At 42.0% G+C, this 13,783-nt stretch overlaps 2 protein-coding genes across 2 annotated transcripts in view; both read right to left on the bottom strand.

Annotated features, from left to right (window-relative positions):
• cerkl (CERK like autophagy regulator) overlaps positions 1 to 892 on the bottom strand; it is a 60,004-nt gene extending 59,112 nt beyond the window's left edge. The window contains exon 1 of the mRNA XM_080536771.1: positions 478 to 892. Coding sequence (XP_080392897.1) covers positions 478 to 808 — 331 coding nt within the window. The 5' untranslated portion in view covers positions 809 to 892. The remainder of the gene's footprint in view (positions 1 to 477) is intronic.
• Positions 893 to 3,855: 2,963 nt separating this feature from the next.
• Positions 3,856 to 4,923, bottom strand: neurod1 (neuronal differentiation 1; the record flags this gene model as incomplete). Its single annotated transcript, XM_080537292.1, has 1 exon — positions 3,856 to 4,923. One exon carries the CDS (start codon positions 4,921 to 4,923, stop codon positions 3,856 to 3,858), a length of 1,068 nt encoding a protein of 355 aa, XP_080393418.1.
• Between the last annotated feature and the right edge of the window lie 8,860 nt (positions 4,924 to 13,783).

The raw sequence follows: 13,783 nt of genomic DNA, 5'->3' as shown, positions 1-13,783 counted from the left end.
TGTTGTTGTTTTATGGGAACAATTATGTTGTGAGACATTTTTATTATTTTATACATACATTTCTCTTTAGAGTTAGTTGAGTTTTCTTCTAATCCGAATAAAGCTTTGACTGGGCATCTGACTTTAAAGGCCAAGGAGGTTACGTCATCGTTACGCATGAGTGATGCACCCTTTATTTTCTAAACACACCTTTAGGCCTCAAATGAGTCGGTTATACTAAATAGATAATAGGCTAAACTCTAATTTACCGGGGAAATGTCATGACTCAACGGGTGCGTTCATAAATTCGCTCTGAGAACCCACACTGGGTTCAACGTCACAAAGGGACCACGTAATTGTCCCAAGAGAGTGCTGATCAGATTTCCAGAGCGTTTTTACGAATGCACCCTGGGCAGCTGCCGCACTGAAGGGGGAATAAAAAACAAGATCTCGTCATCAATTGTCATGGAAACAGGGAAACAACGCTGTGCGGCTCACCTGTAGGGGTCTCTGGCTGAATGGGGGTCCATGTCAACCTGACCGGAGTCAGAATAACGTCGTGGCTCTTTTTCCCTATTTGAAAGATCCCTGTCACTATCGGCTCGCTCGTGTCAAAGTCAATGCACATGTTCTCTGGAGTGTCCTCCTCGGTGCAAAGCCGTGGAGCTGATACGGAGCGTTGTTGTTGTTGTTGTTGTTGTTGTTGTTGTTGTTGCTTTTTCTTCTTTTGTTTCTTCTTCCCTCGATTGGCCAGGGCACTCACAGGAAGCACCGGTTGCGTCTCGTTTAACTCCTCCTGACTATCAGACATAGCGTTATTTAAGGACATTCATCGATTTTTTTCAATGGGAATCAAACGTTATTTCGCCTATTTAACCGTTAACGGTTAAAGTCGTATTTCCGCAATGGTGGTGCCATGTAGATTATTTACCCGGTGTCTTGGCGCGTTCCCGCGACTGTAAAGGTTTCCTGTCCTTCAATGGAACTTCCCCGACGACGCGCTGCGCGCCCCCGTGGAGTGTCCATTCTACCGGACACGCGCCCACCTGCTGTCCGTTCGTTTCTTACTTACTTTAGCCTATCAAGTCGCTCACCCGCAGTTTATGGATAGGGATTTATATCAACATATTACTTTGCCAGGCTATGTGAATCGTATAGTTAGTAAATCAAAGCAACGTTTTTGAAGGTAACCTGAAATATGGAGCATAGTTGCAAGAATGCTATGTGATGATATAAAACTCCTGAACCTGTTTCTTTTTTGTTTGACACATCGTGAGCTTAGAATTATAAGGTTCTAATCTCCGTTTAGGGTAGTTCAGAGATATTGAGCGTCAAAGTTGTTACATTCCATTATGTTCTGTGAGATGGAACCTTTGTATTTTATGAATTACTAACTCAAAAATGTCAGCATTTTAAAAATAACACCACACAGGCATTAATAAACACCTAATGGATCAGATTATGTAAAAAACTCAATTTTGACAAAAATGGAGATAGAACCTTATAATTCTAACGTCACGACATTGTGAGACTTCTAGGCTTATACCAGATTAGTCAACTGTACAGTATGAGTCTGTGTAGACATGCCCATAGCCCCAATGACACATACGCTGAATGCGCGTGCAGCAGCACCATGGACAGTTCCCAATGTGGCGCCGGAGGAGCGCTCCCCTCCTTGAAGGTCCCTATGCCACCGCACCGATCAATGCTAGGGCGTTTTAGGTCATGTTATTGAAACGGTTGTGTCTTGTGTTGCCCATGATGGCTGTGGGCTACCAGACAATGGTTAGAATCTGTGTAGAATAATGTTTAGATCAACTGTTAAATTCGAGTAGAGTAGACACATATAGCCTAAACAAATGTGGCCACATGTCAAACATTGCCTGCATTATTAGGCCTATCCCAACTTGTGTGCTATACTTAGATGAGTTGGGAACTTTTCTCGTGGACCACGAGGTTTTTATCTTTCTTTTTGTCGCAGTATTTCCAGAAATCCTTCCAATATGTCCAATATTGTAACGATACTTCCATTGGTTTATTGGGCGATGGTTTTATATTGAAAACGTCACAAATTATTATTCAACTTGAACAGGAATAAAGCAGCATAATATGCCAACCGTATTGATGTTGGCACGCTCGTGTTTTCCCCTATGATAAAAAAAAAATATATATATATTGGGTTATGCAGTGAGTGCTCATGCATAAACAAGATCATTTTCATAAATTAAAACCTCCCCTGCAGAAGTAACATCTGTGTCTCTCTCAGTCTGCATAAAAGATGGTGGCATGACTGACTGACTGGCTGACTACAGCAATCCGTGGCATGGCAGAAAAACGCTCGTTTTGTCCTTCAGCCCTGATTAATATACAAGGAGGGGGGGATTGACACACAATGTCAATCACTAATAGATGTCTTCATATCTATATCATGTTAAGATTATGATGCAGGCCTATCTACCTGGGTGGTCTGAACATTTGAAGGGAGTCGTTTTATATCTGGATAGACCGATAGACGACACAGGCTGGATCATTCTCACTCACATTATGTCTTAAAATTAGAGTACACAAATGCATGTGTTGTTGAGAATTGCCAAATGTAATATTTTCTAAAATCATGTTTATCTTTCAGGAAATTGTGTTTTCGACATTGTCCATGGATCCACAGAATAATGATGGAAATAGTAGGCTATTCATTCACTTTATTCTACACATAATAGAGTGCGCCTCGTGAGACACGCACGGATACAGATCTCAACGGAATTATGTACACTTGAATTACATTGGAAGAGTTTAAACCTTAAAATCAAAATGTAAGATAACATAACATACGAGTAGGTCAATGGCATTCAGTGCCTATTGCGTCCTGACAACAGCAGCCAACATTTTCATAATGTTTACAAACTAAATACAGTAGGCTACACATAAAAGTACCTGCGTCACGCTGCAAATATAGCTCTTATATGAATTGTATTCTCACATGCAAAATTTGGAAAGGTTATCTGCATGTTAAAATAAATTGTGCTGCGCTGATGAATTGTGTGATCAATTGGAGTAAGGTACACGGTCAATCTTGGCTTTTGTTAAATGGAAATAAAATGTATTTTTCTCACAAGGAGCATTTCAAGTGATAGTCAAGCGTTTCACCAAGCCGCTACATCAAATACGAACTGCACAGCCAACTTTAAAAGTAGGCCTAATATTGTCCACCCACTCAACGATATAATATTATTTAATCATAATGTCTTGGGGGAGAGAAATTATCAATATTGTGCAACTTTGCATGATCTTTTTTGTAAATAATTGCTAAGGCAACAGATTTGTTTAAGCACTTGCCTTCTGGTATATATTTAATTATTAATAAAAGGGCTGTCGTGTGTCATATAAACAGGAGATAGCTCTATCATATAAAACGTGAACATGGAATTGCGTGGAATGAAGAATAGGAACTCGATTTTATAAAAAAGTAATTCATAGTTCTGTACAAAATCACAACAAAATAATTCAGTATGGGATAGATCAGTTGCAAAATGTTGGTTGAAAAATATAGAAATCTTTATTAATTTGTATTGGCCCAGTATTCGTTTAAAAATTGCATAGTTTCCAAATTATTGCTTGTGATTTTGTAACATGGATAATCATCACATTCTGTGTATGGTCACCACTATTTCCACATGTGACCCTAATGTAGAAGCGCTATATAATACAATACAGAAGGTGAATGAGGTATGCATACACACTCTCACTTCTCCTAAAGGCAGTGACAACAATAAATACATACATAGGGATCAAGCGAATAATAATTTCTCTTTCGCATCAGTGATATGAGAGTACCGTGACGCTGATCAGTCTCTGATGAAGGTTCATTCATCATTGTATTCATGAATCGTGGAATATCGCGTTAAGCTGGGCGTTCATGACTCTCTCGTGGTGAGTGTGCCCGTCGTAGGACATGATGTTGTCCATGGGGACCTCACAGCGCTGTGAGACGGAGCTTGGTGCGTAAAGGGGGGGCGCGTGCCCCTGCGGCCCCCCCAGACCCGCAGCCTGGTAGTGCATGGTAAAGGCGTAGTTCTTCTCGAACTCTGACGAAGGCTCGTGTTTGAAGGAAAAGTTCCCGTTCACACTCAGTGGTGGGCTTAAGGGTCCGTCAAACGACGGACTGGTAGTGCAGTCTGTGAGCGGGGTCTCGAAGAACGGCTCCAGCGCGCTCCCGTACGAGTGTGGCTTGACGTGAAAGATGTGTGAGCTGTCCATTGAACCGTACGGGGGGCTGGGAAGACCGGGGGTCTGGTAGGAGTAGGGGTGAGCGGCAAAGGGAGCACTTGCCGGTTGCATATGAGAGTGTATTTCCTGGGTCTCTTCTGGGAGGAAAGTTCTGGGGTTCAGCTGCAGACAGCCGGCCACCAGATTAGTAGTGGGCTGTGACAGTCCCTTACATAGGGCCTGAACAAATGACATCAGGTCAGGACTCTTACCCGACCGGAGGATCTCTGACAGTGCCCATATGTAATTCTTAGCTAGACGTAGTGTCTCTATTTTAGACAGCTTCTGGGTTTTGGAGTAACATGGCACAACTTTACGCAAACTCTCCAGCGCATCGTTGAGCCCATGCATACGGTTTCTCTCGCGCGCATTCGCCTTCTGGCGCCTCTGCTTAAACCTCTGGATCCTTGCTTTTGTCATCTTCTTCTTTTTGGGTCCACGTCTTTTAGGCTTTTGATCGTCGCCCTCGTCTTCCTCTTCCTCATCCTCATCCTCATCGTCCTCCAGTCTATTGAAACCGTCCTCGTCGTCGTCCTCCATGTCCCCCTGCATGTCATCACGTTCCCTCGCGTCTTTCTTCTCCGCGTCTTGTTCGTCTTGGGATCCGTGACAGTCGTCGGTCCAGTTGGCAGAGTCCTGAGGGTCTGACATCATGTTTTCTTCTGTGTAGGACTTGGTCATTTTGAAACTCTGTCAACACAGAGAGAATAACAGTGATTAGTGACGTTCTTTTGGTATAATTCCAGGCAGCAATAGTTTACACTGTGTCATTATCTTTATATGTGAACTAACCGAATAAAATGTATTGCAAACTCGTTATATAGCCTGATACAGTGATTAGAGTATTATATGATAATATGAAATATCTCACTCAATATCATTAGATTTGATAATGCAGTATTGATTGATCTGAGGTTGATAAGGTCAGGATTTTAGTCTCTAATAGATTGTTGTTACTTTGTTGTTTAGTAAAATGGAAATCATTAAATTGCATGATTGCATGTCAATTAAACACCTGAGTATGGTGACTAAACAGTTGAAATCCCATACAAATGATTGTTCCAAATTATTTTTCCTAAAACTTTTGTCCGTTTTATTTATTTTAATTTTATTTGTTTACACAATTGCATTTCTCAGCTCAATCAGAATGTGTCGGTAACAGGTGACATGTTGTCCTTTCACTTCGCTTCGATTAATAGAAATGTACCTGCTGAATAACTATGCATGCATGGTAATGTCAAACATAATTAATCAAAGCACTTTCTCTGATGCAATTGTATCCTAACCACAGCATGTGCATACATACAATACAGTAAGTACATCATTGCATTATAGAAATACTGTAAGATTGATAAATACCTGTGTTTAGGCTGAGTGTCTTGTTATGATACTGGCATGCCCTTCTTGAGGTGTGAGTTCCTGTGAGTGGTAATGTGGCTGGCTGCGCTGCGGATGCTGTGGTTATATAGTGCTGCTGCTGCTGAAGCTGAGAGATGAACATGGATGTCTGATGCTAACACCATGGCACCAATGACTGGCAGGAGGCTCCACCAATGACTGGCAGGAGGCTCCACCAATGACTGGCAGGAGGCTCCGCCCCTTACTTCGGCACGCGCCATATGGTCATCGACGTCAGGAAAACGGCCCCAAGCGTCACGTGACATCTTCCATTTGTATTCGCCAAAGCTCTGTGTTCCATCCCCTTTGTGGCCAAAAGAAAGTGGCCATCTGTCGCCAGTTAGAGAGTCCGTGGACCTGTTTGTACCCGCAGGATGAATTAACCCTTTCGAGCATGGGACATATTATTTTCTCGCGCGCCCACCTCGTTGCCCACGTGTGTCCCCCCCTGAACATGCTTTGTGATTACACAAAGTAGCCCTCATAATTATGGCATATTCTTAAACATGATATAGACTATGGTATATCTCTTACTTATTGAGAACCGTTAGCATCTCACATCCACTCCCAAATTTGGGAGAGATAGTAGCTAGCCTGAGTCTTCATTACGTTCTATAATAACAAACAACAATATTTTTTCCAAATAAAAGCAATACATTTTAAGATGTAGCCCTATTTTTTCTATGTCTGATCATATGAAACATTTAAATTCAGTGCCTTAATTTTGTCTAAAAATGTCTGTGCACATTTGAGAAATTTGTTTAGAAATAGGCCAAATGTTGGGCTATTGTTTGTCGTCTAAACAGTGCTGGTCCAGTCAGAGGTAATGAGTCCCCCCTCTTTGCAAACTGCTGGTCGGCACGCGAGTCGCACGCGCACTAACAAAAGCCTGTTTCACGGCTGACCGGACTGATCCAACGTCCACAACCTGCTGTCTTCTTCTATAGTCAATATCGTGCAGGAAAAAAAACTCCACGTCTTGACCGTTGAACAGACAGCGTATACTCGTGGAAGGGAAACACAATCGAATCAGACACACACATTTAGCACATTAAAATTACCCTTGAGTAGTTAGTAGGCCTATAAAATGAGTCCATATCAATGACGAAGGGATCTGCTACTGTATGATCATCTATAATCGACTGAACATTCATTAAGTGTAACCCAAGTTAACCCCAGTTAACCCAAGTTAACCCAAGTTTGCACTCTATGATCGGGCATTTAAATCAGCAAGATCAAGATGCGAATATAGTTGACCCGTCAGTGGCTCTCCAGACCTATTTGCGATGTTCATGTGTAAACTGAGGTGATTTGATTCAATCACTGAAGTGATTTAGGCCCAGCTTAGGCCTATATTTACAAACTTGAAAATAGACATCAAAGAAACTCGCTTCTTTAATGTATAGGCTGACACATTTTGCGTATTTAAATAAAACGCCTGAAGTTTTCACCATTTCAACCATTCTTTGGTGTTTGAACATAGTCTGCCATTCTCATTCACACCGTTTGCTTTGCTCTGATTCATCGGACTATATTTAACATCTGCTAATGACCCGGCAAAGACGCGCAAAGGCAGGTGCGCCGTGTGATAACTAGGTAACCATCAAGTGTCCATCACCGAATGCACCGCGTCAAAGTGCTGCGTGGGAGGGCACTGCTTATCTATCTCATAAACCGAGAAGTTAAGCTGCTCGAAAGACCTGCAGAAACAAGGTGCAGGCGGTTTCACAGCTATCTGCAGTATTCTGTTCGCATGTAGGCGAAACTGGAGTAGCAACTTGACAGAGAGAGTTCAGCACCACCGACAGCTACTCTCGTAAACAGGACACATGTGGGTTTACACTGCTATATTTGCTACAGGATTATAGACATTGTTTTCAGCTTCAAAGATCTTCAAATCGCAGACACACGTGACAGAGTTTGAACAATTTATTCATCATCATTCGAAGCCAATTATCTTTATGTAGGGCTACAAAACAAAATAGGCTACAGCCTATAGAATCGAGTCTAATTCGATAGTTTCTGATTAGAGGACCTTTGTGTTATCAGAACCCATGCATGCAGAGAACGTATGGAGATGTTGCCATTTTGTAAAAACATGCTGATATCTGATATTGTGCACTTGTAATGATAAGTTCCCATTGAATTCATTATTGAAGTAAATCTCCCACAGAAAAAAATGGGAAAATATAAACTGTGATATTGGTGTCTGAATATATCAGTATGAGCCAATATTTTTTTTCACAATAACCGCACTTAATGCAAATGTATATTCTGTGCAGGGCCAACGTGTATTTGGGTGCAACCCATCGGTGTTTGGTTGCTAACATACATAAGCCAATTCCAGAACGACATGAATATGATGATCTGACCTTCTATTCCCTATCCCTAATCAAAAGGCTCGCTCCCAGAGCTAGAATCCGCACTCTCAAGCAATGCCCTTCCGCCTGAATAGTCGCTTAGATTGAACTATTTCGTGGCACCTTCATCGCACTAATTGCTTATGCAAAAATGCAGATTTGTATTAATTAGTTACTCCACTGATTAGTTCTTTGGTATTTGCGTGTAATAAATCATGCTGGAAGGTACGGCCGTACCGTTCTGGCTGGCGACCCAGCTGTGGCCCAGTGCGGGATGCGGCTCCACTAATAAGGAACCTTTCCGGCGGGCTCGTGCGGCTACAGCCACCTGCTGCACGCGCTCCTGTCTGATCCCTTATGCACATATGACCTACATTTCTTGCAAGTATTATTTTCCACGGTGAACATAATTATGATCATTATATAAAAAAGTTGTATATAATAGCCATAATAAGTAATAATAATATTAATAACGATTATGGTGCGTTTTATATAATTATTACAATTACTATTGTTATTGTTATTGTTATTGTTATTGTTATTGTTATTGTTATTGTTATTGTTATTATTATTATTATTTGGCTAGTAGGCTATAATTATTATTATTTAGGATTTTTTATTTATTATTACCACTGTAACTTATATTTACAAGACAATTATGATAGACTTACTACTATTAGCTCTACAATTGCTAATAGTCCACCAATAATGATAGCAAGAATTATCCGGGTCTGTTTTACCTAACCGGGTAACGTCTTTTACTTTCGTTCTTCAGCCATAAGCAACACATTATTTATCGTGATTTATTTCGAATATAGGCAACAAACTAAACAAATAATCAAATAGCCAATTAGTATATTTCATATATTTTGTGTAAATAAGGTCGAAGCAGTTGTTCATTAGCACAATTTCGGAGACTTGATTTGAATTCATAGTTTTACAATAATACAAGAACAACATATCAACAACATTATATCCTTCACCTTTTGTTTTTACAGCGCAGTTATGTGATTATGTGTTCTTAAAAAAGGGAAAGGGTGCTGTGTGTTCAAGTAATGTCAAATAAAGTAATCAAAAAGCAGGTTTAATTAAGCAGATTATAAAATACCATTATTATTCTTTCCCTGTGTATTTATTCTCATTATCCTTCGCTATGCATTTATTATTTATTTCAGGCCAGACGGCTATATTCCTCGCTTAGAGCTAATGGCCATAGACCTAGGCTACTACTTAGGAATTGTTTCCCAAAGTTTATTGCATGAGAGAGATAAGTAGTGGTTGCATTGGAGATCCAATGGCGTCGTCTTGTGGTGAGCTTTAAACACTACGTCGGTGGCACCAGAGGACCCTCATTTTTTAAAATATTATTTTATATAATTTTTCTTTTTTTTACTGTCAACATGAGAGAACCTAATATGTATTTATTTATCATAATGCCATATGTGACATGCAAATAGATGTGATAGTAGGCTATTCATTTGGACTATATAGATATATTTATGTATTGATTTAAACGGATGCAGTGTGTTAATTATCTCAATTATATGCTCGCAAAATCGATCACTGTCTGCAACAGTGTCAGACCCCTCTTATCATGTCACCTTGTAGCATGTCTTCAGATGCTCTTACTGGAGCACCACAGCCAGGTTGATCAAAGAAAGTACAACTACATGACATGACATCTGATGCCGACCAAGTATCTTCCAGAGAGATACATGTTTCTGTCTCATCAATATTTGCAATGCTCTCATATCTCCAGCAGGTTACAGAATATCCTTCTGGAAGACGTCACCTCGTCCCATGTTTGAAGACTCGCCCCTTGTTATGTTACCACACTCCATCCGGAAGCGGAAGACCACTAGTTGTTAAATGACTTTATTTTCTGAAGTTAATCTAATTCCACGGAGCTGCCGCCCGATCCTAACCACTGCGTTCCAAACGGCCTTATCATGGTGAGTGCTTATGTGTTTGATGCATGGGACGGGACGCACGGCGATGTTGTTGAATTTGATGGCAAACTTTTAACAATGTCGCACTTTGCCTGATGCACTTTTGGTGTGTTTGCCATTGATTTCGATTCTCATCGTTTTCAAGTGTGTTTGACAGCTCTTATGTCAGGTGTCGGGACAGTTAACTCGGAAAAGAAAATATAATAAAAACATATATCATTTAACAATGTCAGGCTGTTTAGCATTTGTAAATGATATGACAAATTCCTATACATTTGTGTTGTCAACAATTCACACTGAAAGTTAGTTTTTTTTTTTCTTTGCCGTGACTTTTTGGTTGCAAAACTACTCATCTGTTGCTTGGTTTGTGTTCAATGTGACACGAAAACTAGTGCGAATAAATATGGTCTTTCCAATTTCCCCCATGTGCGGCTTGATAGTAAATCTGTCTGATGTTTTGACAGCTGCTGTCAAGAGAAGTCGGCATACAGTGCTACGTATTTACATCATACATTCTCTAAGTGTGAAGGAACATCTTTTGATGTAGGCTACTGTATTTTGGGTCATCTAACTGTCCTTTGTCATACAGACCCATGCTACCCAAAACGCATTAGGCTGGACAATGTGTCAATGAACGCATATAGATGTGCGATTCAAATAAGCATGAGAAGTGTAGCCTAATTTGAAATAGTTGATCATAGGAAGATCGATGGACAGATGGATTACTATGTACCGTAATGCTGTGGAAAGAGTACCAAAAGTTTGTCTCCCATTTAATGCCTCACTAACCCACCCCTTGTTTGTACTGAATGGAAATTATGTTAATCTCTATGTTAAGCTCATGTTCCATGCTTGCATTAAGGCCGAATACACCAACGTCTCTTTCCAATCTCATCCCACCATTGTGTAGCCTATTTTTGTTGTGTGTTATTATCTCCAGTGAAGGTATGTAGGAGGAAATGTTTGTGGGAATGTTTTGGATTTGATTTGATTTGCTACCCACCCATCAGCAGCCATAGCCAACTAGGGTCCCTTACTCTCTCCTGTGTTGACCTTTGACACGTTAGAAAGTAGGCCAGACGTTCCTTGAGTCAACGGCCAAGCTGGTACCACCGGCTTGTGTGTCTGTCTTCGTGACGTCGTCTAGGTGTGTTAGAGCCACACCTTTGCTGGAAGGCCTAAGTGTTTGCAGAGCTAACACAGGTGGACCTACAAACCATGTCTGCGGCATTCCTCCCAAAATTGTGAAAGTGTTTTGCCAGTCGCGTTCCTCTCATACTAGGGAGAGGTCTGAAAATAACTGGTGTGCATGGCAGGCGTCCTGCTCTGTGTTATTGTTGTAGGAGAAGGCCCCACTGGGGTGACACACGGCGTCAGAATTAGGGACAATCGTGTGAAACGGCTTTTAAAAAAAATTGATTCTTAAGACGTCCACTTTACAAGGCACCTTTTTGACTGGTTGATTCTTGAAGCTCGGTGGCATTGTCGCAAACGATCCGCTTGTGCCGCATACCTGCGTGACTTATTTTGGCATGAGGCGTCTGTGTTGTCCTTGTTGTTGAACGTGTTCCTGAGTGATTCCGATTAAAATCTGGCCTGTCAGAGCAGCTCTGGGGACGAGTTCCTCCGAGGCATGGGTCTAGGACAGCGGTTCTCAAACCTCTCCTCGGGCCCCCCAATCCTTCCACATATTTGATCTGTTCCACCAGCAGCACACCTGATTCAACTAATCAAGTACCATTTGTACTTGATTAGTTGAATCAGGTGTGCTGGTGGTGGAACAGATCAAATATGTGGAAGGATTGGGGGGCCCGAGGAGAGGTTTGAGAACCGCTGGTCTAGGATGAGCTTCCCCCTCCCCAAATCCTCACGCTGACTATTAGGGACACACGCATACAAAACGGACCCAAAGACCAGCGTCTAAGAGTCACTCTGTACTCGGTTGGCGACACAAGAGGTTCTGATTTCTACGAGCAGAGCTTTGACGATCCTGAGCTTGTGCTCTTTCTCACATTGTTGCTCTGTTAGGAACATCCCTGGGTACAAACAGGCCCACCCCTATGAACCAATGTACTAGACACTAGTTAATACCGTCACATGCCGTTCTTCTTGGTTTGTCTGCCAGGTTCAGATTCTTTCTGTCACGTAGCACAACATCGCTGATAAGGGGTGTGTGCGTGTCTGTGTGTGTGTGCGTGTTTGTTTGTGTGTGTGTGTCATGTCCATCTGTCTGTGGTTGAGTGGACTCCATGAAATGTGAAGGATTTTAGGGGCCCTGGACACAGGAAATTAGGGAGAGGGGGAGAGAGAGGGAGGGGGGGGAGAGAGAGAGAGAGGGAGAGAGGGAGGGAGGGAGAGGGAGAGAGAGATACTGTACAACACCAACGTAACATCTGTGGGGTATTGTGTGGAGCCAAGTTTTGTCATAATATGTTTCCAGACCTTTCTATTCTGTTGAGGTCTTTTGCTCTGTAGTAAAGCTTACTGTGCATTGTTGTGCCATCCTTCACTCATAAAGGGAGGGTCCTGAATCATGTCATTGTGGGGTTTAAAGGTGCTGTTGTGATTGGACATAATTGCCTCTGTTTTGAGTTGTCAAACTAAGCTAGGCTAAGTGACGAAGCGTTATAGTTCCTTGTTCTTGTTGCCATATCATTTCTGTTTCACAACCATGCCTTGCACAGCCCGTATCAGCCGGACGTCAAATACAGCCAGCTTGCTCCAAAGGGACAACATAGCAGCATATACCGCCAGAAAAATAAATAAATAGCTGATGTAATCACTGTCACATAACTAGCAATTCTTTCTAGCAGTCTGTCATCATATTAAGCGTTCTCTGACCAGTAGACTTCTGAGCATAAGAGAACCTAGCGAGGAAGGTCTGGCAAGGAAGTCATGAATATAGGCCTAATCATAAGAATAGTGTGTGTGTGTGTGTGTGTGTGTGTGTGTGTGTGTGTGTGTGTGTGCGCGCGCTTTGTTTTGAGACTGGAAGTTGAACAGCCCACCCCCTGGCTCACTGTTGTAGTCTCAGTCTCCGTCTCTGGCAGCTCAGTCACTCTCCATATGTTTGTTTCACACCCGTCAGATGGGAACCCGGGGCAACGCCGAGCCTGGTTATGCAAATGATTAACCAGTGTTATGATAATGAAGGTACGGTACATGGCGTGTCCGTGTTCCTAGTGGTACATGTACCAGCCTGAGGAGGTGAACTAGAAGGACAATGTTCCCAGACTATTTTTGGCAGGGGGGGTGGGGGGGGGGGTCAGTGAGTCCTGTACTGGAAGAGAAGAGTACATACTGTACACTACCAGTCAAAAGTTTGGACACACTTTGCCATTCAATGGTACTGTACACATAATCCACCTGCTCCAGTTGGGCAGGTGCTGAGGTTGTATGAGATCAGTACAGTACACAGCAGCACACGCTCCTAAGAGAATCCATTACAATTATTATTAATTAGCGTGTGAATTCTTAGTGGGTCCTATGCTGCTACGCGCCTCATTGTGGAACAGCCCAGGGGTCTTTAATAGGGGGGGCAGGCGCAACATTGTTGTGCTGCAGATTGGAAAGCTGTCTCCAAAATGGTTTCCAAACCAAACAGTCTCATATGACAATGTAGCCTGCTGATTGGTCAGGCTTTGTGGTACATGCTGTGGTTTCAGAGAGAGCTGGCTTCCTGAGCACTCGACTCACTAGAGATGCATAGAATTACTGGTGGTGAACTCCAAATCATTTCAGCGAAGCTATTAAATTAGAGAAATCTAGTTAAATAGTAATGCTGCTTGCTTTGCCAGTGCTCTGTGTCTCACAGATGGGTTACCTGTAGATACA

The sequence above is a fragment of the Nansenia antarctica genome, assembly GCF_963989245.1.
Source record: "Nansenia antarctica genome assembly, chromosome: 7".
Lineage (NCBI taxonomy): Eukaryota > Metazoa > Chordata > Actinopteri > Argentiniformes > Microstomatidae > Nansenia > Nansenia antarctica.
This window is presented reverse-complemented; position numbering and strand designations above follow the sequence as displayed.